This window comes from Cyclopterus lumpus, chromosome 14 (assembly GCF_009769545.1).
Source record: "Cyclopterus lumpus isolate fCycLum1 chromosome 14, fCycLum1.pri, whole genome shotgun sequence".
Lineage (NCBI taxonomy): Eukaryota > Metazoa > Chordata > Actinopteri > Perciformes > Cyclopteridae > Cyclopterus > Cyclopterus lumpus.
In genome coordinates, this window is record NC_046979.1 from 9913613 (window position 1) to 9940505 (window position 26893).

At 40.6% G+C, this 26893-nt stretch overlaps 3 protein-coding genes across 5 annotated transcripts in view; 1 reads left to right on the top strand and 2 right to left on the bottom strand.

The window, feature by feature from the left end:
• The window catches only part of ryr1a (ryanodine receptor 1a (skeletal)), a 44442-nt gene extending 30939 nt beyond the window's left edge, over positions 1 to 13503 (bottom strand). The window contains exons 1-32 of the mRNA XM_034550468.1: positions 13456 to 13503; positions 9547 to 9666; positions 9359 to 9457; positions 8733 to 8807; positions 8490 to 8568; positions 8295 to 8407; positions 7642 to 7741; positions 7463 to 7559; positions 6849 to 6923; positions 6602 to 6758; positions 6318 to 6482; positions 6101 to 6222; positions 5833 to 6019; positions 5561 to 5696; positions 5326 to 5421; positions 4845 to 4963; positions 4545 to 4678; positions 4176 to 4417; positions 3714 to 3906; positions 3400 to 3616; positions 3223 to 3327; positions 3039 to 3142; positions 2875 to 2958; positions 2588 to 2747; positions 2331 to 2478; positions 2016 to 2215; positions 1754 to 1928; positions 1441 to 1649; positions 980 to 1338; positions 734 to 863; positions 324 to 484; positions 66 to 228 (exon numbers count right to left, since the gene is read on the bottom strand). Coding sequence (XP_034406359.1) covers positions 66 to 228; positions 324 to 484; positions 734 to 863; positions 980 to 1338; positions 1441 to 1649; positions 1754 to 1928; positions 2016 to 2215; positions 2331 to 2478; positions 2588 to 2747; positions 2875 to 2958; positions 3039 to 3142; positions 3223 to 3327; positions 3400 to 3616; positions 3714 to 3906; positions 4176 to 4417; positions 4545 to 4678; positions 4845 to 4963; positions 5326 to 5421; positions 5561 to 5696; positions 5833 to 6019; positions 6101 to 6222; positions 6318 to 6482; positions 6602 to 6758; positions 6849 to 6923; positions 7463 to 7559; positions 7642 to 7741; positions 8295 to 8407; positions 8490 to 8568; positions 8733 to 8807; positions 9359 to 9457; positions 9547 to 9666; positions 13456 to 13503 — 4572 coding nt within the window. The remainder of the gene's footprint in view (positions 1 to 65; positions 229 to 323; positions 485 to 733; positions 864 to 979; positions 1339 to 1440; positions 1650 to 1753; positions 1929 to 2015; positions 2216 to 2330; positions 2479 to 2587; positions 2748 to 2874; positions 2959 to 3038; positions 3143 to 3222; positions 3328 to 3399; positions 3617 to 3713; positions 3907 to 4175; positions 4418 to 4544; positions 4679 to 4844; positions 4964 to 5325; positions 5422 to 5560; positions 5697 to 5832; positions 6020 to 6100; positions 6223 to 6317; positions 6483 to 6601; positions 6759 to 6848; positions 6924 to 7462; positions 7560 to 7641; positions 7742 to 8294; positions 8408 to 8489; positions 8569 to 8732; positions 8808 to 9358; positions 9458 to 9546; positions 9667 to 13455) is intronic.
• Positions 13504 to 14840: 1337 nt separating this feature from the next.
• nfrkb (nuclear factor related to kappaB binding protein) lies at positions 14841 to 22753 on the top strand. 3 transcript variants are annotated; one of them, XM_034549662.1, is made up of 26 exons: positions 14841 to 14913; positions 15106 to 15276; positions 15424 to 15625; positions 15728 to 15855; positions 15923 to 16094; positions 16211 to 16315; positions 16405 to 16478; positions 16563 to 16644; positions 16744 to 16939; positions 17057 to 17168; positions 17260 to 17386; positions 17474 to 17551; positions 17626 to 17702; positions 17847 to 17893; positions 18170 to 18230; positions 18324 to 18498; positions 18612 to 18718; positions 18837 to 18960; positions 19221 to 19300; positions 19461 to 19657; positions 19776 to 20046; positions 20126 to 20305; positions 20572 to 21300; positions 21422 to 21528; positions 21854 to 21989; positions 22169 to 22753. In XM_034549662.1, exons 2-26 carry the CDS (start codon positions 15151 to 15153, stop codon positions 22307 to 22309), a joined length of 3834 nt encoding a protein of 1277 aa, XP_034405553.1. In that variant the 5' UTR covers positions 14841 to 14913; positions 15106 to 15150; the 3' UTR covers positions 22310 to 22753. The 3 variants fall into 3 exon arrangements, with proteins under 3 accessions (XP_034405553.1, XP_034405552.1, XP_034405554.1); XM_034549661.1 differs by having other exon boundaries at positions 14859 to 14913; positions 18167 to 18230; XM_034549663.1 differs by having other exon boundaries at positions 14859 to 14913; positions 18167 to 18230; positions 19464 to 19657.
• A 192-nt stretch (positions 22754 to 22945) lies between these two features.
• tmem45b (transmembrane protein 45B) lies at positions 22946 to 26889 on the bottom strand. The gene is made up of 6 exons (XM_034549664.1): positions 26803 to 26889; positions 25334 to 25531; positions 25031 to 25243; positions 24746 to 24930; positions 24330 to 24472; positions 22946 to 23057 (listed from the first exon to the last, which is right to left on the bottom strand). The coding sequence occupies exons 2-6, from the start codon at positions 25521 to 25523 to the stop codon at positions 22946 to 22948; spliced, it is 843 nt and encodes a 280-aa protein (XP_034405555.1). The 5' UTR covers positions 25524 to 25531; positions 26803 to 26889.
• Between the last annotated feature and the right edge of the window lie 4 nt (positions 26890 to 26893).

Genomic DNA, 26893 nt, shown 5'->3' on the forward strand with positions numbered 1-26893 from the left:
GGTTGCATTAAATGACCAATACTTTATTAGGGCCTGTATGAATACCAGATTAAAGCACATCTGACCTGGTAAAACGTGTTGATCTCTTTTCCATTAGCAGTGAAAGTCATGAGTCCTGTTTCTAAATCAATAAGACAACCAATCACAAAATCCTCTTGGCTGACTCGGGTCTGCTGGGAGCTGCTGAACTCTCCTCCCCATACCATGTAGCAGTTACTGCGTTTTATACTGAGGAAGACAGCAAAACAATCTGAATGCATGCATTTTTGTCACCTTACCAATACTTTTTTGTTTTGTTTTCTGTTTCGTGAAGAGTAACATACCTGTCGTGTATATTTCCTTTATCATCACCTACAGTGACTGTTACATTTCTCACTTTGCTGATGTCAAAATGTGGGTCATACTGGTGATAGTCAGGTGTGATCCAGCCGACCCACACGCCACTGGGCTCCTGCCCCGCAAACACTCTCACAGAATAAAAGTACTGGTAAAGGAAGAAGGTAAATGGAAAATAAAGATTTGTACTGTTTCAGGTGGATATGATTTAACAAAAAAAAAGTCATCACAGTACTAACAGACAAGTTCAATATGAAAAATACTGTAATAAAGGCAACATTTTGTATATTGTATGTATTGTTATTATTTTATCTAAAGTTAACAGTATAAGTACAAAGTGTGCATGGAGTTTAGATGGTTATGAATAGGAAAACCATATCAATAAAACTAGTCATACTGTAGTGGTGTTTAGGATGATGTCTACATCATCCCTGTCATCTGGCACCACATCTTCCATTAGGCGGGGCATGGTGGGAACAACAGGTGGTGGAGTTATTAATGCAGCCTTCTTAGCCTTGAAAAGGAATCTGTGAATAACAGCAACAATTACTCACAATATGAAATTGTGAATACATCATCCCTGCCTTCTCACCCATACACCCCATGTTAAGTCACTCTACCATATGCATGAATCTATACAAACCCTTTCTTCTTGCTTTTCTCAGTTGAGGCATCCTTCTCATTTTCTCCATTTTTAAGGGCAGGGATCTCTTTAGGCACAGAGGGTTCTTTCTTCTCCTCTTCCTGCTCTTTGCGAGATGCTGACTTCTTGAGTATTTCAAAGTCCGAGTCAGGGTCAACCTCCAACACCTCATCCTCAGGGATTGTCAGTGCCCGGGTAAGAAGGGTGGTCCCTGCTGGAACTTTGAAGGTCTCATGAAACTCAACTGGCATGCTGAGTCTGAAGAATAGCAAATCTGTGTTGGCGTTCTGTGATCCAAATGTCTTGTGGGTCACTTTGAGACAAGGGGCAGTTTCCACTGTTCCGTCAACACGGGACACCTAGAGCATAAACAAAAGGGGGCTGGTGGTGATCTAGAAAATACTAACTTATTCATAATGGGAACAAAGAAATATCTAATCAAAACAGGTAATGCACAGTACCTCCATGTGAGGATGGTCCGTAGGCGCATTGATGAACTGTGGAAGGCTCTTGCTGAACCACATGGTTATGTCTCTTTTCATGTTAATAGCAAAAGGTTCAAATCCCTCCTGAAGGCCACAGATGGTGAAATAACGAAGACTGCTGACGTTCTGACCCAAGTTGATCCTGCCGATCTGGGACAGGCCCAGACTGCACACAGGTATGAAGCCTAGGGATGTTAGATACATACATGATCATCAGAATCATGATCAGAAACAAAAACCTGTGTTGTCCCTGAGCACTTAATTTGCTATTAGTTGTTACTGTACTTACCCTCTCCAATCTCAATATCCTTAAAGGCCATCTCCGAGCCTGAGTCGCTGATCAACATTTCTCCGTTGAGTGTAAACATGATGTTCATCTCCGTGAGGTCCATCATACAACCCACCACATCACCAGATAGCCACTGTCGACCAAATGGCTCATTTCCCACATGCCAACGTTGGGCCTGAAAAACAATTTGCATATTTTAGAGGTTAGTATTACAGAGTCTTTGGAAGACTTTAGACGCATGTAAACTAGGACTCGCTCCCACCTTGAAGCCATTGAAGACATATGCCAACTCATCTGCACCAAGTTCAGTGTCTGCACGAACACTGGGCCTGGCCCAGCCCACTCTCATCTCCCCGACTGTCACAGCCTCAAACTCAAAATACCATTTCCCCTGTGTGATAGCATAAGATTTCTCCGCTCTGAACACTCTGATCTTATCACCAGTTGCTGGTCCATGGCCGCCTACAAAAACACAAACACAGTCATTTAAAAAAAAGCTTGTAGTTAACGAATCTTGTAGTACTGCATAAAATAATAATATATGTCGTCCTGCTTGTAGATGGCAGAGCAAACTTACTGCTCTCCTGGTCAGGTGGTTCTATGTTGTAACCATATCCGATGAGAGTGCGAACAGCTGCACAAACGGTGTCCCTGTTTGTCTTTTTAGTCTTTTCATCAAGCAGGTTGTAAGGAACCAGACGGGGATTGCGCTTGCACATTATGTCCTACGCAAGAAAATATTAAATATTAAAAGGATGAACAAATTATGAATGCAATATGTATCCATCATATTGTCTGCACATACTAACATTATCATAACAATGATGTTGGTACCTGCACAATACTGTATGTCCAGCCTTGGCGAACCCGGTCTCTTGCCCACACATTGTGTCCATTTTCTGCCAGTCTCTCCACGAGAGTGTTCTGATTAGGAGTTAGCTTGACATAGCTGAGGTCCAGAGGGGCTGGCTTATAGCCGCTACTCTGCATGTAACTAACAGACAATAATTTGTGATCAGAATGGGCCCCAAATATCTTCTACAAGGCCATTAACAGCATACATGATAAAAGAGATCAACTTAACAAAATGTATCAACATAAATAAATGTCTTGCAGCTCACGTTTTGGGGAGCTTGTTCTTTTTCAGATTCTCTTCGGCTTTCTCATCTCCCATTCCTACATGACAGCCTAGTGCTAGCAGAGTCCTTTGAAAAGAATCACACAAGGCATAAATACAAAGAGACAAAAGCACAGTGCTGCTAACTGAGTGAGGGTACTGACTTACTTGAGTGTTTCTCCTGACATTGCTAAATTGTAGTTCTTCTCTGGTTCAGGCAGACTCTGGAAGTCTACCAAGCAGGGGTGCAGCTTCTTGTTGTCGTCACGAAACTTAACAGTGATTTTAAAAAAATGTGCAATGAGTTTTTTGTGTACAAAATGTTCTATGGGAAAACACTGCAAACACTCACTGGTCCATAGGTCCACCCTTGTTCAATGCGAGTAACAGCCCATAACTCATGGCTATTTTCTGCAAGCTTCTCTCGAATGCGCTCCAAATGAGGAGGAAGTACAATCTGAAAAAATATTGAAATTTCAGTGCAGAGGAAAAAATGAGGATGAAAAAAAGTATGGAATAGGATTTGTACCTGTATAGTGTCCACAGGGCCAGGAGTGAAGGCTGTATGTGAGAGGGACTGAGTTGGACCCAACAGGTTGCGAATGGCATCAAAATCATGCTTATACTCCTTGATGGGCTCAATCCGCAGACGGTCCCTCGGCAGTACTGCTTCATAGCATGGAGCATATCCTGGAGGTGGGAGGAACTTAAAATCCCCATGACGCCCTCCAAGAAGAAATCGTAACCTTGCATTCAGAGTAGAACATTGACATTAGTTATATCAATTACATAACAGTACTGCATAATTCATAATTATTTATGGTATAATGCAAAATGCCCTACTTAACGCCTGCAGAGAAGCTGACAACAGGGAAGAACAAGCTGTCCAGGTTGAAGTTCTCAAACATGCCCTGAACAGGATGCCCATTGATACGGAAGGAAATACTCGGCACGCTCAGATCCAAACAACAGCTGATCACATCCTCTGCTGCCAGGATGTGCTCATTGGGTGTGGCAACATGGCGCGGAACACGCCCTGTGGAAATACAGAGAGAATTAATTGGTATTTTGTCAATTTGTATGAAATTTTAAGTAGATTATCTGAGTATCTTGTATGCATAATGTGGGAAAACGTAAACGACATGGGCACAAAAGATCACAATAAAGAGAAAGATATAATTTATAAATAAATAGAGGTAATACATGCATGTTCTTGTCAATATATTGTTCACATCTGAGCCAGGGATGGCACCGGTGCTCAACAAATACTAAGTAAACTTTTAAGTCATACTATGTTTACTTTACCTGACCAGAGGTGAAGCCCGTCGAAACCGTAGGAGTAGAGGTCATCCCCAACCCCGTTGGCCCCCCAGCCTTCCCCTCCACCAGGGTAAGGACTGTAGCCCTCTGTCAGAGCCCAACCCACACGCAGGTGATATGGCTGAGCTGTAAGGAACGGCTCTACTTGGTCCACCATCACCTCAAAGTACCACTTCTTGTACTGAGTGGATCCTTCACAAGTTCCAAGGAAAATGTTGGGTCTCATGCTAAAAGAGTATAACAAAACAATACCTAACTCAATGCAGATGTTTTTATAATTGGGCTTAAGCACAGAAGAAAGAGCATGAAGCTTTTTAAGCCTGTACCAAAGTGCTTTGATACAAATAGACCTACCTGGTAACATAATTGATAATGTTGGTTTGAAGTAAAAGGTCACGACCTGGAAGCAGATTCTCTGTGATGAGGTTCTGATTTGACCTCACCGCCACCCCATTACACACACACAGAGAGCAGAGCACATCCAAGACCTGGCAAAAAAAAGGATATAGAATGACATGAAGATTGTTCCTCTGCTGCTTTGTAGCTCAAAATGTCATCTATTACAATATTTCATCAGTTAAAGAATAAATGAACTGGAATCAATCAATTAGGTCTGCTCAGTAAACTAAGTAAAACATGTTACATGTTCCTGACCTTATGATTGCGCCCATGCTTATCCAGCAGAGAGATGATAGATTTGATGTGATTTTCCTGGATAATATTCAGCACCTCTGGACTCTCAATCAGAACACAATACAAGACCTCCAGGATTCCTGTCAGAAAAATGTGACAATATATGCATAAATAAACACTGGCGGTATGGCAGAAAAGCGCAATAAAATATAATACAGGAACAGATAAACAAATAAAAAATATAATGCAAATGAATGCAACACCCCAATCTATTCACAGTTAGTGTGTGTTGCCGGAATATTATTAAATTGCATCATGTTGACAGATATTTTGTATTTTGATCTCATTGTATATTTGATTTCAATTAACATGGTGTTCACTTATACCAGGGAGCTATTAGAGAAGTGTAATACATTTTAGCTTTTGTAAAGAACAAACAACAAAAAGTACAATGTTCATTGTAGTCATAGCATCTCAATGAGCTTCTACGTGTCTTAGATACCTGAAGATGCCTCCAAACGATCCAATTTACTGACCAGCCAGTCGAGGTTGTCACAGAACAGGGCACAGTTAGCACGATTACCTCTGATCAAAGAAGCTTCACAAATGAAAAAAAAGCAGAAACAATTGTTAATGCATCACATTCACTAACAATAAAGGTGTCTAGATATGAGGAACATAAATACTGACTGATCTAGAATGATTATGATTCAGAACAAATAACCAGAAGGACATACCAAGCAATTCATACAGTAAGTTGACTATCTCCTTCCATGACTCTGCGGCTTCCTCCCCAGCATACTCTGAGAAGTGGGCTGCTGTGTTGTAGACATTGAGGCGATCTACACAGTCCAGGACATGAGTTATCATTCCCTGTTGAAAACAATAAAAACATATAGAGAACTTAAATAAAAATATTGAATGGATATAAATCACCCCAAATAAATTTAAACCCAATGCCACTGCAAAACATGTTCATGAATAGTCAATCTTCAGTAGTTAGACCAACCTCTTCCTGGAAGAGGTTCTGTCTGTTCTTGAGGGAGCGAAGCTTGAACTGCTTGTCCTCGTGCTCCAGCTCCTCCTCGGGGGGTCGGAAGTAAAAGATGAGGTCCTGCAGGGAGAGCACCACTGTGTCCATAGGCAGAGATGTCGAGTTGGGAGACTTGTTCTTCCCACTCAGAGCATCTAAACCTCTGGAGACACGAAAAGAACATGAGAATACCACAGAAAACATGGCTATTGGCAAATATTGTAAAAAACTAAAGTATTGTTACTTGATGAACTGGTTAAAGAGGCCTGATGTGCTGAAAATCATTCTGGCAGCTTGGGACTCTTCGGTCTGAGATCGAGCCACTGTGAGTGCATCATCCATGTGACCTTCTTTATGGAGTATGGCCTAAGAATTAAACACAGGTGCTCTTAAAACACAAGTAAAACTCAAAGAGCATAAATGATGTACATACAGTATGTGCTGACTTCCTTCTCCTTTACCTTTCTCTTTAGAGGACCCAGGCGGGCAGATTTGGCATCAACAGCAGCATACGTGAGCCAGAGGCCAGTTGAAACATGCTGTACAAAGCACATGGACTCTCCATACTTAATCTCAGGCGTTCCCATGCCTTCCACATCTCGCTTTTGGATCACTTCAATTTTTTCCTGTTGTTAAAATAAAAAGGCGTGTTGTTCATCTAGGCTTGAAAAAACCTCCACACGACACAATGGAGTCTCAAACACTGAATTGATTTCTGGCTCAGCTGTCTTTGAATGACAATGACCTTTGAAATTCTGACGCAGAAGGCTGACATCTTGGAATTTGCCTTCTCCGGGTCCACCAGCAGCAGACCTTTCTCTTCATCCAGACAAAGGTATCTGCCTGTTGTTATGTGACGTATCCGGAAAGACTGGCCCCATTTAATGTGACCCCCGCTCCAACTACCAACAGGCACAAATGAATGAGCTGAAAGTCACTAAAAGTGAATGCGGTTATAAATATTTTTCAATTTAAGGAATCAAATTACTCACGCGATACGAAGTGGCTCAAGTCTCCACAAGGATCGAGCATGACTGCATACAGCCCCTCCTTCATAATGAGCAACTCTAAAAAAAACAACAACATGCAAGTCAATGACGTGCAACATGTGTCAGGAAATGTAAGGTTGGAAAAATTATTAAATGTTTATGTTAATTTCCAGTAGTTTCAGTTTATGGTAGTACATTATGACAATCAACTTGCGTAATCTTAAAACTGTGTTGAGATAACTAGCATACTACAATGAACAGTTTTTCCATCATTGTGTGGTAATACAGATTGCAAGCATGGACCACTCTGGAAACCCCTTGTTGCTGAGAATAGTTAAGCAATGTTAGCAAAAAATCTGACCAAACAGAAAAGATATATAATTTGTTTTTTTTTCATTAAAACTTTGACATTTGGCTGTGTGTCAGCCAAATTCAAGTCACAGGGGTGTAAGAGCTTTCAAGAGAGTCCCCACACGATGCATCAACAAATACGCAACACCAAAGGCGTGTTTTAAAATGTAGAGCACATACTGAAAAACATATGCTGTGCTTTGTAAAATGGTTGAGAATGACATTAACGTTTGATGGCATGTACAGCAATGAAAGATTTTGGTCACCTGCGCTGGTCGTCCCCTTGTTCAGCTCCTGGGATTGCCAAACACTCGTCCATGTGACCATGGAACAGCCTGAGCACATACCCTCCGGTCAGAAAACCTAGAGGAAAAGAGTGATATTGCTGAGAGAGAGTAGACAGGTTTACAGAGACTTTTTTTTGCAACAAAAAGAAATGACAGACCTTCAGCCAGCTCACAACCAGACATCACAGGGGTCATGGTCCACAGTGTTTGCATGAAAGAGGCATCTACCATCAAGTCACCACTGGCGTAGGACAGATGCTGAAAAAGGTGCAGGTGGTTATATTGGTAAGATTTTAGTCGACTATTCGATCTACTGCATTGGAACACATATGCACATAACAGCTGTTTGCGGCTTGAGTCTCGCTCTCGTGTTGACTGTCCCTTTGTTTCCTTTTATTTCTCTTCCTCCTGTGGATTGCTACAATTACGAAAATGGAATTAGGACCAAAAGTTAAATGTACAACTCTGTCTATTGATCTCTGCTCCATGTCATCACTATTGACAGTTCCACAACTAACACACACACGTACACACTCACTACACACAACGCATAGCACTGTTCATTATTATGAAACAACCATTAAGCGATAGTAACATGTATCTTTGCAAATAATACTGTTTTTCTATTTTTCTATGGATTCATGAAGAAGGGGATCAATGAGCAAGACATGATTCGACAATCAGTTGACCAAAGGCAAGACTTGACCAACCAGATTTAACTATATAAATATGTCAGGGACCGCACTTGTAGGATTTATCGACAACAAATTGTCAGTTACTGTACATTGCAAGTAAATAAAACCATGGTTACCAGGTATCGCTCTGAAGAAACACTGACAAGGATAAGGTCATCTCCCACCCTGACCTTCTCGCCTTCAGACCTTTGCTTGGAGGCTGGATGGATGGTCCACCAGCAGGCCTCTCCTGTGATGGACAAATAGATTTAGAATACAGAACTCTACATCGGCGTGTGTGGGACATAATGGACAGTAAAATTCATCGGCACCTGTGGAATCTTCCTGCAAACCCACATCAAAAGCCAATTTGTCTGTCAGGGAGCGCGAAGTAGTCAAACAGCACAAGTACTGCAGCATAAAGAGAGGGAGAACAACAATTTAGAGAATAATACTGTGAGGACAACTGCTGCTCGTAGGAGAGGACAGGATAGAGCACCAGTAGCCACATACTTGATTGTAAATGGCCTCATCATAAAACTAATAAACATTGTTCAAAGAGAAAATGTGCTTACCATGCTGGAGTGAGTGTGCTTCAGGAGGATGGCATGTCCGTACAGCAGGGTGCGGTGACCCCCACCTTGTGACGACTGGGAGAAGATTTAGAGACAATCAAATGTACGAGGAATGATGGTTACCGTATTCAAAGTTGTCCTTTAAAAAAAAACCAAGGTGACAACTTTGATTTGTTAATATCAAAATAACAGTAGCGCAAGTTTACATGCACAGTAAGGAAGAATAAAAAACCCAGCCATATCTTACATTTGTAGTGCAAGTTATATGAAACGTACTAAATTATCTCAGAACAGCTGAGGCAAATGAGCAAAATTTCTGTATTTATGATAATACTAATGAGGGTGTAAAAGGTATCCTCGATGCAGCTATGACATGAACTCTGAGGCTAAAGCAGTGGACAGAAATACAGTGGAACAGTGAAAGGGGAGAATGAGAAAACATACCCATTTGTCCAAATCAACAGCCTACGGTTGGCAGGTGGGAGAGTGAAGGAACAAGTGGCGTCAAGTCGGAAAAGAAACAAAGAGTGTTTTAGTTATTGAATGAACAAGACATTTAATTAATTTTTATCAGGGGCACTTCCCATGGAAAAGCAGCACATTTTAATCACTCCCCTGTGTCTTACCTCATCCACAGAAGAGTTGGACAGCATTTCCTGTAAAGCCCGCACAGAAAGAGACTGTTCCAAAATGAAGCAGCAGATAGCAAGGTCTGGAGGGATATTCTGAAACACGAGAAACCAACAAACCCTGTGATTAGTATGAATTACAATTCTCAAAGGAATGAGAAAGGCATTGACAACCGTTTCACTACCTGTGCATTCGAGGTGGTCTCCAGGAAACAAAGACGATTCCCAAATCCTTCGCATGACAGACAGAGCTTGATCTGTTCCTTAAGAATAGATGCAGTGCACTGTAGCACCACCTGATCATCCTACACAAACAAAAACAAGCCCGCAGTGATTGAGGAGGGTTTTTCAGGGACATTTTTGCATGGAAACATGGGGACAGAACAAAAGGGATTGAAATGCAAAAAGGTCCCGAGCCAGAACTGTCCGAGGGAAACTCTCGGGCGAAAGGACCATTTAAGTAAATAAACATTTAATTAAACGAATTGTGACATGTTTTTTAAGCAATACTGACTCTGCATATTACAATTTTCAAAAGAAGAACTGCATATCTTCTAATGCTACACAACTTTAATGTTAAAATAATACACCAATTTAGCAATGCACTCCTATAAGAAGGTGAGAAATAAATAAGCCCACCACAAATAAATATAATATTGTCAGACTTACAATTATTAGCTCTAAAGTATGAAAAATAGATTTGGCAGAGTCAGAGACATTTTAATTTGTAATCTTTAACGTTTTGAATAGGGGCAATGCACAAAAAGCATTAACCTAATATGAAACAAGGAAATATTTAATGTCTTTAGCATATTGCTATTTTCCGTTCATTCGCTCTTTTTCCATGCGTAAACCTGGCTCCTACATTACCCACAATGCAACTAAATAAGCAAAAAGGAAGAGCAAGCTGCGGCTGCCTCTGGAGCACAAAAGGCTTTTGACATCTTTTTTTCACATGCTCCACAGAGCTTGATGTGTAAATACATTCTGCAAATCCCAGATTACATTATGCTTCTTACATTTCATGGGTTAGGACATAAAACTTTCCTTCATAACTCTAATAGGTCAAAACCATATGACGTAAACTGCACTATATTTGCTAGGGGTGACATTACAAGTAAAGCTAATTTGGAGGTGGCTACGCATCAATGGAACACAGATAGTGAAGCCGTCTGACTGTCTCACCACATAAATTATTTAGTTTTGGCCACCAAACCTTTAATCTGAGAGACGACATTGAGGCCCAAATAAATAACAGAAACATGGCAATACATAAACGATTGCTGTTTCCTTACAGAACTTTACAGAACTTCCTATTAATGTATTTCTCTGTGCCCGTCACTAGCCCAGCTCTAATCTCCCCACCTCGCTGGCTCCAAGACCCCAGCTACTCCCCCTAGGATCTCTATTTCAGGCCGCTGCACCTGCTCTTCACACATCCCCTTGTGCACTACATAATTAGGCGTTGAATGCCAGAAGAAAAGGCCCACATTGGACAGAGTTGATACGGTCTTGCTGAAAAGAAGAATATTCCAAATTCACCTGAACTCAATTGTTTGTGTTTTTTATGAGCAAATGTTTCCGTGCACTCATACCTTTAATCAAGGCACATGCTAGTAAATAACAAATGTAATTTTAGTTTTAAAAATGAGTTCAACCTAGTTGTCAAATGTCTGTTTGGGTTAAACTATTATGTAAGTTAATGTAGTTTATGCCTTATTGTTTCTGAAGCTGGAAACTAATGCAAAATAAATAAAGCACATTTTTCAGAGAATTTGTATTGCGCCGAAGTATAGATTTATGAGTTTGCAGTATTGTCCAGGGGAGTTGATGCAGTCGGTTTCCTCTTCATCTATCTTATATCAATACATGGACATCTAAAATATCTTAATTAACAATAACAAAGAATTGCCAATCCTAAACAGCAGACTTGAAAGTCAAGTTAGTAGTTTACAACAGTCATTATGTTGAAGCAACAACATTTGACGGCTGTAAAGACAATTCCACAAAATGTTAGAGACCCTACGACAAATTGACAATCCCACCACAGCCTATGACAGAAGTAAGTATCTAGTTTCTGTCACGTTCCGACACACCAACAGACTGACAGACAGACTGACTGAAAGACAGATGCAACATGTCAACATGAGGCCGGCAGCTGGGTGTTTATTCAAAATTCCAACCGTCTTTACTCGAAGATTTGCAATGTAAAAACTATTATAGAAATCTGACAAAATGTTCTGAAACCAGCGTCTCTGTGAGGATTAACAGGTTCAAAGCGTAACAAACATTTCTAGTACTACTTTAGTAGTACAGTTTCCACATGGACTGAAGTAAGCAGGTGCTGAAATGGGCCACGCTTTGAACCTGTTAATCCTCACAGAGTATATATAGAACTCTGAGTTCAGGGTGTACAGCGACAGACTGACTGTAAATTTATGACACAATGTTAACATATTTAACTTTAGCGCTGCGTTACAAGCCATGAGACAATGACAACTGAAAATGTGCTTTTTAGATTATATAGCTGCTAGATTAAATATGTGAAAGAGGACATTTTAATTTGATTGTGTTCGGGCTCAACCAAATATTAAGTAAATGTCTCGTTTAGCAAAAGCACAAACTGCAGTCACACTTCAGGATGCACAACCTATAAGTGCCTTCAAAGAAGTGAGTTTTAAGTGACACTCATAATGCAGTCTATAGATAATTAGTGCCTGGCTAACACTAACGGCAGGGATAGAGTTACCAGGGTCCAGAGAAACTCAAGTGACACTATATGGAACATCTACAATAGCTGAGTATCAACGATGGCTATCCAAATAGAGAGTGTTACATACAGAAGACTGCTTGCAAGGCTACAATGCCCTTCTGTAGACTTTTAGATCTTAACTGGAAATCAGATAGCTCAGAGTTGAGTAATGCAACATAAATAAACAGATTTAAACTGAATATGTTATGCACAGTGAAATCAATTAAGTATAAATTGTAAAAATTCAAAATGTACTGAAACCTCCTTCAGCAGGATATTTATATAAAAAATACACTTTACCAAAATCCCAAATTTGGGTCGCATTCGTACAAAAACCACAAACGAATGAGTGGAATAACCCGATATGACTATATGTATACAATTATTTATATTACATTTTGTTATGGGACATGGTCAGCGACATCATACACAGTAAGTGATCAATTATGGTTTGCAAATAGATACATACAGTGTCTTGTAAACAGCAGAGAATGAGGTCTTTGAAACATGACGTCCATCTGTACCGGCCGTTTATTTCCAAGGAGCAACAAAGCGAGTACATATTGCATTATGTTGATACAAAGAGGCATACTAGCAGGAATACTTAAATTATTGACATGACTGAAACTTTACAACCGTATCAGCATTACTATGTTCAAGATCTTATGCCGGGACGAAAACATCCACACACCCATAAAACACTAGGCATGGTATAATTGAGTCCAGTACTCTACCATATTAATTATTTAATAGTTCCAGCATTTGTCATCAAATGAGTCCGGCTGCCTCCAATTTTGCTTTCAGATGGATCTGTTCGAATTTACAATCTAGACTCCACTGCCTAATAAACAAACTACTCATAGTACTGTTGTAGTACAAAACTGAAACCATTCTTTCGGTGGATTTTCATTTTAAGGATTCAACAAATTACTTTTATTATCACAATTGTCATCAAAGTAAATACTGTCTGTCAAAGTAAATTTGGTTGATGTCAGTCACTGTCCAAATGTCACAATACTTTATCGTAGTTGTATCTGATTGCTTTTGGTAATCTATTATATGTTTACATATTAACTGTCACCTAGCACCAAAAGGGTTCTTCTTTGAGACAAAAGAGAAATGTATCAAAGACCTGTTGGGGTATTAATAGATAACAATGCCGACACAACCCACCATCTGTTCTAGTCAATCTGTGCTCAGTCTATGAAAGTTACTCAACACAGTAAATGTCTATGATCTATTAAGAAGCAACAATTTATTATACAAAAGGGCTAATTATTGAGCATTGTTGACTGATCATGTTTACTAATAGTAATAATAAGAGTCAGACAGCATCACTTACCGTACGCAGAAACTGAATCTCTTCCTCTCCATCTGCACCTTCTGCCATTTTCCCAAAGCATTAAAAGCAAAACCTTGAGGAAATGGGAAAGAGTTTAACACTCAGTTCTGTAACTCCTGGTGCAAATGTGCCGACCACATACAGCAAGACAATATTGGTTGAGGTTTCTGAAGGGCAATGTGGGTCCTGTGCCTCTCTCTGGCTGTGGTATGAGGCAGAGGGATAGACAGTGCATTCCTGTTCATTACAGCATCATAAGGAGGTGGAGCAAGTGGTCAAAGCTGAACCAGTGATTCAAATGTTCCCATTATGGTATCTAGACCATTGTTTTGCACTATGATGTTGCATTGTAACTAAAGTAAGACATTCAATCTAAGTGATAACTCCTATAATGCCATAACAATTGAATAATGTGTCCAATATAGGGTCAATTCTATTAAGTGACTTAATTGACATTTGTTTTAAGTTATTTCATGAATTATTCATTAGTTATGTAAATGTGGGAGTATATACATAACTACAGTATAAAAATGCATTTAAAATACATAAATTGATTAACAATTAAGATTATGTTACGTTAGCTTATATAACAAACAGATACATGTTTATTTGTATTAATCTATTGTATGTATTGGTAACATATAGTAATTATACATTTAGATGTATTATTATATTTACATTTCAAAAACATTGTTATTAAATAGTAATAAGACTAAACTAATAAATGAGCATAAAATGCATGTGCGTATTTAGCTTTAACTGATTAAGTTAGCTAAAACTACTTTTTGTTTCTGAGTAAAGGACAAGGGAAGTTAAAGAAAGCGAGAGATGTATTAAAAAAACAAGCAATATATACATTTCCATTGAATCCACTAACAACTAACGTAACTAACTAACAATATCTCTAGCGTTAGTTTAACCGTTTACTGTGTATCAAAGGTAACCGTTAGTCTCATTAAACGATAGTTTAACCTTTTCAGGTATCATTTAATGTTAATTTAACCGGTTCAGGTTTATCAAAGGTGACCGTTAGTCTCATTTAACGTTAATTTAACCGGTTCAGGTTTATCAAAGTGGACAGTTAGTCTCATTTAATGTTATTTTAACCAGTGTGACCTTTAGTCTCATTTAGCGTTAGCCATGTGATATTGAATGTGTTAAATAGCTAAATGCTCCTTTCCGGTTCAAAAGTTATGAATATTAATATCAGGGTTCACCACAATAAGTACAGAGTACATGTTGTTAACGTTTTGTATATAAGTTTACAGTTTTTTAACGCAAATATGTATCTCAACTGGCTTACGTGCTCCATACTTCCGGTGGAGGGCAGCAAAACGCACGAGGCGAGCGGGCGAGCAGCGCCCCGTGTAGCGGATTTTAGTAGAAGAAGAAGAAGAAGAAAACGGTACGTCGGTGAAACACTTCCCCCTTCATTTCCAAAACACAAAGCAGTGTCAGGTAAGCGCTCTTGACAGTTTTTAATCAGCAGTATCAACTTAATTATGTCGAACAGTACTAGTATGTTTCCTTTATGAACCTTACAACTTGTTCTTTTGATAACTTGACGCCAGCTGGTGCGCTACGTCACTGCACACATTGGCTAATGTGTTGACATTGGTGGACGCTTGCTAATGTTTATGTCGTTTGTAGCACTTCTATGCGAAAAGGCTCGAAAGCTTGGTACAGAGGAGAAGAATGGATGCCCTTACCCACATACTGTCAGACCCTCTTGATCCAAAAGAAGAACACGATGAACAAATCACAGAGGAATGCATGCTGGGGAACTGTAGATTAAACCTTCCAGAGGACCTACTTGAGGACGTGAGTTACTGGCGCCCGGGGTGATGAAATGTTGTTCTTTAACTGTCTTTCAGCACAACGATTGGACAACGATTGTTCAGACGTATAAGACGCAATGCAGATTCTTCATAATTTTTTTGTTGCTGTGTTTGCTTTTGTTTTCATCAGCCTGACGTTTTCTTCTCTGTGATGAGTGCAAGCACCTGGAGTGAAGTGCTGTCAGATTCTCAGAGACAGCACCTTCGTCAGTTGTTGCCACAGTTTCCTGACAACAATGTTGCAGAGCAGGACAGCACCATCAGTGACATTTTCCACAACAGAAACTTTAACTTTGGAAATCCCCTTCATCTAGCACAAAAACAATTCAGAGGTGATTCCCTAGCTCTCTGCTTTACCCACCAACACATAACTATATCCTGCTGAGCGTTTTTTAAGCACTTTCTGATCACTACTCTCATTTATATCAACCCAGATGGTTACTTCAATCCTGAGGTGGTCAAGTACAGACAATTGTGTGCCAAGTCCCAGAAGAAGAGACAGTTGTACTCCCTCCAGCAGTATTACCACAGGCTTTTGAAGCACATCCTTGTCTCCAGAAAGGTATTTTTGTAAAAGTAAAATCCACATCGCCCCGTGCCATTAGTCTTAATGTGTCCTATTTTTCTAGGAGCTGCTAGAGTTTGCGGTTCACAGTGGACTGGACTTTCCGCCGAAAAGAAAGTTAATGACCAAGACTCATGCTGAAATGCGGGAGCCACGGGTAAGAAGAAGATTGAGCCGCATATTAAAGGAGGTCAAAACTGAGTGTGGAGACAGCGATGCTTCATCTGATGATGACGGTCAGTCTGTTTTTTCATTACTATCTGCCGATAACGACATCTTTTTATTTCTAAAGCTTTTCTCTAATAAAAAGCTTGTGGACACTAATATGAGTCTTATTGTATATTGCTTGTAGACATATCATTATGGGCTCCAGCACCCCAATCGCCTTCCTCGCCGACACCCACTGTCTCGCTCAGAGTTCTTCCCAGCCTCTCCACCCAAGACATGAAGACCACTGGTCAGTGATTTCTGCAATATCAAGACTATGTTACTCAAATGTTTGAGCATGGTGAATATAATGTTTTAAGACATTTAATTTCTTCACAGAGGGAATAGAACTAGGGGAGCAGGATTTGAAAGCCATGCTGCATAACCATCGGGAGAAGAGGAAGCGACAGCCAGTAAGTGGTATCAGTAGAAGAAAAAACACAGATATGGTTTAGTTTTGATTTTCACAATATTTCATTAATGAGTGATTTATTCAGGATCATCCAGACTTGATGACCTCTGACATTCATCTTGGAGACATACTTTCAAGAGCGAATATTGGTCGGAAGGGGGCTGTGGGTGAGTAAAAGAAACAAGTGTTGATAAATCTTACCAAAGTCTGGTTTTCATTGATTTCATGACACACAGTGGATATTTTTGTTTACTTTTTTCTTTCAGCCTTTTTTGATCTGTCTCTGCCTAAGAAGAAGATCAAAGATGAGAGAAGGAAGAAAAAAATGAGGACAATAAAAGTGGAATCTGAGGATCCCTGTGAAATTCTTGCACCTTCAGACACCCCATCAGCTCCAACGGCGAGCATCATCAATTCCCTGCCAGACACCCCGTCTACTCCACTGGCCAACATCAAGGAAGAGTGAGTTTAGTGCTCTTCTAATGTTTACACAATTGTGTGTTTACAAGTGTATTGATAACGTATTTGCTTTTATTTATTGGGTCTCCTGTTATCAAAAACTACTCATTATTTTTGAAGAATTGTGGAGGAGTGTCCGAGCAGCCCGGTTCCAGTTGAGGAAATAGCTATCAGTTTCTTCAGCTTGTTGGAGAGCATCTTAAGGGCAGAAAACCTTACAAGCACTTCATTGGTATGCACTCATTGCAGACTCTCACGTAAATATTATAAATATTATCACAGTTCTGACTGCATATTATAATGCCTACGTTGTGATCTCACAGTTGGAGGAGAAGGTTCAAATGTGGCAGTCCTCTCCAGCCAGCTCCCTCAATGTGTGGTTTTCATCTGTCCCATGTTGGTCTGACTTGGTTCTTCAAGCCCTGCAGTTTCTTGCAGGAGAGACTAAAGGTATGTAGCAATGGTCACGACACTCACTGATAGTCAGGCATTATTTTACACCCCATGTTACTCATATAAGTTGTGTTTGTTAATCAGATGGTATGATGGCACTCCCCAGTGGATTTTCTCCATTTGTGGAATTTGCTGATGAATCTCAGCAGTGGAGGTGGATCGGTAAGAGGGATCAGTTTTTTCCCTGCCTGATGCAGTGCTTGGTATTCAGAAAGATTGTATTCCATTTATTTTAGGTCCCACTCAGGATACAGAGAAGGATCTCAGTGCACTCTGTCAGCTGTGGCTGGACTCCAAAGACTTTGTTATCAAGGTAGTACAATTATTACATCACAAAATTTCACATGCTTGGCCACTATGTTTACCACTGTTTAAGATAAGATAAGATAATCCTTTATTAGTCCCTTAGGGTTTTATTTGTGACATAATGTAAACTGGCTTTTTTTGTCTTCCACAGACGGAAAATGAGGATATGCTCGAGATGACTTCTCCCACACCAAGAGTGTAAGATTCAGGGCATTTCTATTTGTATTAATTCGCTGGGTTAATGAGTTGATCAACCGGAAATTAATTGATTATTGTTTTTATTTGTGTTGCTGGTAGGACCAACATGCGTTTTTTTATTAATTTAATTTAAGATGGCAAAAAGTTCATTTGTAAAATCACAATCTCTTTTTTAACAATAAATACAATAGTTATTCATAGCCTGACTTTAACATAATAAAGTAGTTTGAGTTGCAATGCCATGGTTGTTGAAGTGTAATATTTCTAACCAAGCAGCTCAACTGATTACGTGGTGCGGCCCAGCACTGGAGATGAGAGACAAGTGTTTCAAATTCAGGTTTGTTTGTGCTTTTTATCTTATTTGCATAATGTTGCCTTAGTTATCTGGACATGAACTCTAAGCCAACAAATGTGTCATGTGTTTTATTAGGAGCAGCAGCGATACAACCAGCCACATAAAGCCTTCACCTTCAGGATGCACGGCTTTGAATCTGTGGTGGGGCCTGTGAAAGGGGTGTTTGATAAGGAGATGTCTCTCAACAAAGCCAGAGAGCACACATTGCTCCGCTCGGACCGACCACCATATGTTACCATCCTCTCTCTGGGTTCGGCCTTCTCTTTTACCCTCCATTGTCAGGCTGTTTGAAAAACATACTTTATAGAGTGTGCAAAGAAAACCAATCATACTATCCAGACTTCTACCCTCTTACTTCTGCAGTGCGGGATGCAGCAGCCAGGTTACCAAATGGAGAAGGAACGAGGGCAGAGATCTGTGAACTGTTGAAAGACTCTCAGTTTCTTGCTCCAGATGTCACCAGTGCACAGGTAAGTTGTATTTAGTTTTTTTTCTTCTTTTAGTCATTCAGCTAACTCTTGCAGAGGGACTTGTGTGTACCTTACATTGGCCTGCAGCCTTTAAGTTATTGTCTTCTTTGCCATTTAGGTGAACACGGTTGTCAGTGGTGCCCTGGATAGACTTCACTATGAGAAAGACCCCTGTGTAAAGTATGACATCGGCCGCAAGCTCTGGATCTACCTGCACCGCAGTCGCAGTCAAGAGGAGTTTGGTAAGGAAATCCTGTGCTTTATTTGAGGGTTTAGCTTTCTACCTTTTGTAGTTTGTTCAGTAAGTGTAAAGTCCTCTAATCATGTACCTATTTGAGTGGAGGCAGCCAATAAGGAGCCATAGTTTGATGATCCAACTATTGTCTGAAGCGAATATGTATGTAATTTCATTTAACCCTCATAGTATATGCTCCCATCCTTTAAGATTATAGTTATACGGAAGACATTTTAATTTGCACGTTGCTATTATTCTTCCACCCAGAGAGGATCCACCAGGCTCAAGCTGCTGCTGCAAAAGCAAGAAAAGCCCTGCAGCAGAAACCTAAACCTGCATCAAAGCCTGTGAGTCCAATGCAGAAAAAAGGACACATAGCTGCACACAGTGTAAAACATACAATATTTACTGTTTGTAACACACTGGAAGTTGTACTACTGTAGTGAAAGTTGTTGTTTTCAGTGTGTGAGAGCAACATGTTTGTTACGAATCTCCTGTTTGTTTTAGAAGTCCGGAAGTAAAGACGGAGGCAGTAAAACCCCGGGGTGTCTGGAGGCAGGACAGGATATAGTCTGCATTCCCATGTCACCAACCCGTACAACACCCACCCCAAACACACCTGGAACCCCTAAGTCCCCCTTACCCTGCACGGCCACCACACCAACAAAGACCGGAGTCACTGATGCAATCAAAACCAGCACAGGGTCAGTGTGACACACTTCTTTTTTTTTCTCATTGATATTGTAAAATACATACACCCATTTTCATCTGTGTGATTTGAAATAGAGTCGTCTCCTCTCTTGCCCCTTCTCGCTCTTCTAGTGTTCTTCTTGTGTCCCCTCCCTCGTTGCCCCAGCTGGGAACCATCTTACCCACCAGTCAGGCTTGTCCCCCAGTTTCACAGCCGGTCACATCCCAACACACGGCTCGCATAGTGAGTCACCTGGCGGCAGGCTCCCTCCCTCAGGTACGGGTGGTTTCTGCTCAGCCTGGTCTGGGTTCTACGTTAGGCAGTCAGCAGGCCACACTGGTACATCAGGCCCCTCACCAGATCAGGATGCCAGTGTCAATGGCAGCCAAGGGCATTTCACAGGTAATCAAATAAAAAGCTGTGTTTGTTGTTTTGCATATTGCAAATATATGACTTGTGTGTTTATTGTGTGTATCATTAGGCAATGGTTTCTGTGCCTCTGAGGAGTCAGTCTGCCAGTAGTCCAGTCCAGGTGCCAACCACCATATCTGTGTCCGCTGTAGCTCTCACCAAACCTCTAGCCAGATCACCTGGTAGCCCGGCTAACAACCCTGGTTCCCCTGCAAGGCTGCAAGGAGTCGCCGGCCCAAGTATCAAACAGGTGAACCAGTTTGTGTCAACTGGGATATTTGCCTAGTAAAGCTTTCTTGAACTGCAAGAATAATTACAAGTGCAGAAATTAGTGTTTCAGTTCAGTTTAGTCCGGTATCTTTCCTGCAGGAGGGATTTTTGACATCAATGGTTTCAACAAAAATAGTCTGCAGGTTATGGAGCTGACCAAAGCAGAAACAAATCCATATCCTTAAGTAAGCAATGTAATTTTCCACGTAAATAACCACAAGGTGTATCTTTTGGTATTCTTTAAAGGTGTCCATCACAGGCCAATTGGGAATTAAGACTGCTGGTGGAGGAGGAATTCCAATAACTGCTACAAACCTGCGCATCCAGGGTAAAGATGTCCTTCGTCTTCCACCGTCGTCCATCACCACAGACTCCAAAGGACAGACGGTGCTGCGGATCACCCCAGACATGATGGCTACTCTTGCCAAGTCCCCAGTTGCAACCGTCAAACTCACGCCTGACTTTCTGGGTACCGGCGCCACCGGCAGCAAGAGCATATCAGCCACTCTCCGTGTGGCACCACCCCACTCTTCACCTTCCTCTGTTTCCAGTGCTGCATCCTGTACAGGTGAAATACATACCACTAAAGCAGGCACTGTTGCTTCTAGCTTGATGAAGGCTGCAGGAGACACAGCCATACGACTGATGCCCACATTGGCGGTGACTATGGCTGACCAAAAATCAAGGACCTTCTCCAGCGTATCCTCCCCTGACAAGAGTGGCACCACCATTCGGATAATGCCAGGCCTTGGTGTTATTCCACAGAAACAAGGTCAGACCATCACAATGACGACCACTGGCAGTAAACCGCTCACAGCCTCGACATGTGCTAATGTAATGACCATGGCTGCCAGTGTTGTGGCTGGTGCCAAGGGGATTACAGTGGCTCCTGGAGTCTCGTGCTCCACTCTGACGCTCGGAACAACTACAGCCACTGTGCGGCAGGTTCCTGCTACAGTGGTCACTACTCAACCGGTAAGATAATTATTCTGTTTATATTTATATTTAAAAGATCAATGAGGAACTCACTAAATCTAGTTAGTCAATTTTGAAAGTCACATGTCTTAGGAACAATCCTCTTTTTTTTTCACTGTAGGGGAAGTTACCTGCACGGATAACTGTGCCCCTCTCTCTCCTGACCCAACCACTGAAGAGCAAGAGTGTTGTGACCACACCGATGGTAAAAGGAAGTCTCAACACAAAGTAAGTCATTTGTTATTTATTTATTGAATATATTTCTCTTGTTAAAACCTTTTCAAGACAGAATGACAAGATAATTTCATTGTAATGAGAATAAATAAAACAATTTATTGAGAGATTTCAACTCTAGATTATTTACTTCTTCTCTTTTATTTATTATTTTTAATTATTATTATACTGTAGTGGCATAATTATACATTTTAGAGCCTCTTGAATATTTGTATTTATTGATGTATGACATTTGTTTTACAGGGTCCTTCTCTCTACAGCTGTAAGTTGGGCTGGTAGATTGACGCGTGTTTGTCCATTCTCTCTCTTTTCTGAGCAGTATCAGCAGTCTGGGCAGGAACATCATCCTGACCACCATGCCCGCTGGCACAAAGCTGATCGCAGGGAACAAACCAGTCAGCTTTGTCACAGCACAGCAGTTCCAGCAGCTTCAGCAGCAAGGACAGGCCACGCAGGTCAGCTGCTCCCATTCCACTTGATTTGATGTCGCAAAAGCGAAATTATTGTCAAGAAATGTGGAATAATGTATTTGAGAACGTCTGTTCAATCGAAACACGTTTATGCTGCTTCATTGTCACGTTGGAGACACACAGAGCATCTTCAGGCGTAACTCTCCGTCTTTCTTCCTTATTAGGTTCGCATCCAGACGGTCCAGGCACAGCAGCTCCAGCAGCACATGGCATCAGGCTCCCAGAAATCTGTTTCCACAGTCGTAGTCACAACAGCACCTTCACCCAAATGTGCCCCCGATCCCCCAACTGCACCTCAACAGTGATCCTATGGTCAGTCGGCCATGAATCGAGGTCCACTGTGCAGTATGTATTTGGTACTTTATGTTCTCAAGCTGTTTCAGGGCCAATTGACTTGTTTCTACTCTCCCATGTGTACTGGTAACATTTGTTATTACAGCATGCCTTTATTTATTTCCAAATTTGATGATAATCCTGCAAAGATCACCAGGCTGTTTCCATAGATTCTGTTTTCTTTCAGTAACTAACACACTTTCAAAAGCCCAGTTGCCCTGTTGATATTTCACAATAATCTCATATAAAACTACTAATGTATATATGACTTTCAATAAGATACTCTGTCCCTTTTTTTGTAATGTTTGATGTAATGCAATATTAGCAATTGTGAAGAAAGTGGGCCTTAACTCTGTCTGATTTATTTGAATGTTGTAACTTGCTGATTTTTGTTTTAATACATTATTTGTGTTGTATCGGTGTTGCATTTTATTTGATAGCGGGCCATACACTCGAGCCATTTATATTGTGTTTTTAAAATACTAATAACGGATCATATTTAAATAAATTGTGTTTTATATATTGTTTTGTATTTTATTTAGTTTTCTTACAAAATTATTTTTTTTACCAAAGGCAGACTTAGTCTTCAAAGAACCTGAAACAAGCCTTCACTCTTCATCCGACTCTTCAAGCAAAGCTTTCTGGGAGCTTGATTTGGAGGCTGTATTTCGCATTCCGATCTCTATGTCCTGTCCTCTTCTTGAGAATCGCTTCACTGTGCTATTGAAACAAGAAAACAAGCCAACATAAAGAAGACACATCTACAGCAGAGTGAACTAATGTTGTTGATTTCAAGTGTTCCTGCAAACAGTATCTTGCAGGAAAAGACACATTTAGTGCTGCAGAGCCGTTTTAAACTTGTTTGTGTGCATCTCATCTTGTACCAGCATGTGCACAAGGAAACACAATCATGTCCAGTATGGGAGTAATGTGATACACATTTCTGCTGACTGCTACTCTAAGAAACAATGGTGAGGCACCAATGACAAAGAAGAAGAGGATAACCTGAGGTTAACAATACAGGTTTCAAAAGTAGGGCTTTACAAATAGCCGCATGGCCTAGTAAATATTGTATACAGTCATTGGACGTGTTAAGCCGGCCTTAGGGGTACTATTGAATGTAAACAAAGCCTTGTTGACTATGACAACTTCAGGGCACCTTAAAATACAGAGAGATATAACTAAAAGTCCCACTATTCTCTGCTCAGAGAAAACACTAACAAAAGGTTCTGATGCCACTAAACAAATCATTATTTGAACCAATTTCTTAATCTTAAATATGTTAACCAGTCCAAGAGTACAGCAAAGCATCTAGAAAGCCTAAACCAGAGGTTCCCAAAGGTTTTGGAAAGTAGACACTAAATTTATTGATTGAGTGTCTGTTCATTGATGTTTTTACTTTAAATGAATAAAATGAAGTTTTCTTGCGCCCGGTATGAGGTTAATATTGCACATATACTCATCACCAGCAACAGTTCAAGAGCTTGTCCTTCATATGCATTCAATGTGCTATGGCACCTGGCTGGTGGCACGGAGGACGTATTCTAAAGGCAATGGGTAAGGCATGTTTTATGAGACGCATAGCCCATCGCATCCTTTGTTCAGGCTGATTGTCTCTGCGTTATTGTGAGATACACAAGCTTGTATTACATGTTGTGTATTTGCTCCTGAAATGAATCCAAGACACCATGCTATTCTGAAAACTGAAGTGAACTTGTGAGATCAACCCCTGTGAACCAAAAGCTGTTGTGATCACCATCAGTTTCTCTGCATATTAACTTTTAAGGACACAACATACAGAGTACAGTGTTTTACATGTACTGCTGTCATGCATGAAAGTGGATAAAGTACACCACATTCATTTACATGTAATTCATTCACTTGATTCCAAGTGCTCATTGTGTGTTTACTCTGTTCTGCTTAAACTTATAGCACATTCAATACCTACTGGTTTGAGCTATAACAGTTGTCTGTAAAGGGTGGGATACTTACAACAGAACCACGGAGGAGATGCAGGTGACTAACAGCAGGGCCACAGCGAAATGCCAGCAGAAGCACATTGTGATGAACATGATGTTGCTATGCAGGTTCAGGTCCCATTCCGGGCCACTCAGTGGGTAAAGTACGAATCCAATCTGAAACGATAAATAGTGTGATGAAGGAGACTACTACAATGTGCAGCAAAATATTCTCATATATTTACTGCTGTTCACAAAAGTTTGTAAAGGAAACAGGTCTGTGGTCAGTGATAGGTGACAATTCTCAAGCAATGTGCAAGTCTCTATGAATAGGCCAAGACTGGACACATTTGGGACTGGAAATTATGCAGAAAGAAGCTGGTACTTGTGGTTCCTTCACAATGTGTTCCACACGTTACGGCATTCTCAGCTCCTCGTTATGCTAATCACCTGGTAGAACCATGAGCCCTGCAGGATGAACAGGCATGCCCTGAAGAGCTCCAAAATAATGTTGTCTCTTATGAACACCTCCAACATGGTGCTGGCCGATCCAAAAAACACAGCCACGAGCAGCAGGGAGTGGATGTGAGCGTCCAGCGGGGGCCGACTGTGCACGTGGTAGTAGAACAGAAACCCTGGATGATGGTCAAATAGAAGGAAGAAAAGCTCAAATACACACTAGGGGAACATATTTTGTGACGTGAAGAAAAAAAGCTGAACTAAAACTGGACTTGCCTTCAACAAAAAGAGCCAAGGAGAGAGCAAGGCGGTCCACACCAACTGGCACCAGTTTAGATGCAGTACTGGCGACCAGTGCTATTCCAGAGATGCCAAAGAACAGATACATCGTCCCATGCTGCCAGTTCATCAGCTTGACCCATGATTTGTTCTCTCTGTCGTAGAGGTGGGCGTGTGGCCCATCCACCACAAACTGTTCAACCATGATACCTGGAACAGGACGACGTCAAGCAAATGAGATGAGGGAAGAACAAGCTCAGGGAGTTTGTGCTGTGCAGGGGGATGGAGAGAAAAACTGACCAACAAATGCACCAAAGATTAGAAATCCTCCTTCCACGTAATTAATTTTTCGAAAGAAAGGCGGCATGATCTGTCTTCCTTTGGGCTTGCTTGTCCTCCAGTAGTGTTGCAGAATGTGTTTCACCGTTAGCCAAAAGCCCAAGAGCAGGAAAAAAGAGCCAGGAATGGCATGTCCTCCAAAGTTTGCCATTGTTAGGCCTGAAAACATAAGAAAAACAACGTAGTAGTACATAATATGCATTCAATGGAGACCCAATGATTACTATTTTATCTCAATGATCTTATTCCTGTGAAATGACTCAACTTTGAGGTCAAAGTACGAACTTGTGGCATTATTTAATGAGCCGTGTAATGATTACAAGCAATGATGTAACGAAGGGACTAAAGAGAGCAGCTGACCACATGAGATACCCCCACACACACACAGTAGATTGCTTCAATATAAATGTCTTTTGCTATGTAAATGTCATTTTATAGTTTCTGAACCCATTCCTGATTACAGCGTAAAAAAATATCAGCCTTGTTGAATACTAGGACGTTTCATGTAAAAATAATCTCACTAAATCCTGAATATGTATCAATGGAAACAAGGATAAATTGGTACTTTAGTATATTATCAGGGTAGGCTTATAACTTATGGCCTTTGATCCAGACGAGAGCCGCTCATTTGTATAAATCCAAATCACACAGAGCTGTGAAATAGGTTGGCTGTTAACTGAAAACATTTTTAGAAAGCACTAGGGCAATTTGTATCTCATGTATCAATTCTGCTCATACTCGTACAAAAGTGTTACAGATACAATATGAAAAGCTAAGCAATGAACTTTCAATATATCTATTCATTCAAAATGAGACACATTCAAAATGAGAGACATATTCCTGTCCCATAGTCACTCATAAGATGGCAAATGAGTCCTTATTTTGCCCGAACAGAGCCCTAATTAGCCCTAAGTAGAGCTCTGTTAGTGTTCGTGAATCAATAGGCCTCATGCAAAAACATTTTGGTTTTCTTATCTCAACTTCTTCTGTATGTTTTGTCGTGTGATGTGTGTGTTTCTTGCATCGAGCCTAATGCTTTTCAAGTTAAGTGTTTGTCATTTCTTCTCATTGTCCTATTGTTCTTCAAGTCAGTGAGAAATCTTCCTGATGCACGGGTGTGTTTGGGTTAGTGTTCAGTTAGACACGTTTTTCTTGATGAGCACGGCTTGATGTATTGTATTTCAACCCTCCCTTTTTTCCACTTATTACAGATGCTGTTGTTTGTAGATTGCTGCAGGCAGTAGATTGACATAAACAGTAATTAGACTGTAAAAACAACCGTAACTTCAAATAGATCTCTACGTATAGTTTCTGTTCATCAAGAACATGCTGTTGTCAGCTGTTACTGAACAGCCCTTCTACAAATACCGAATGTGAAAACGAGCCTTTTCCCATCACACTTCGAAAAGATGCTAATAGACTGCACATACCTTATTCTCTGCGGCTAATTCTCAAAGGCTTCGGAAAAGCTGTGAGAGTGACTTCTCTCTGTAAGATCTGTGTACGCCTATCTGTTGCTGG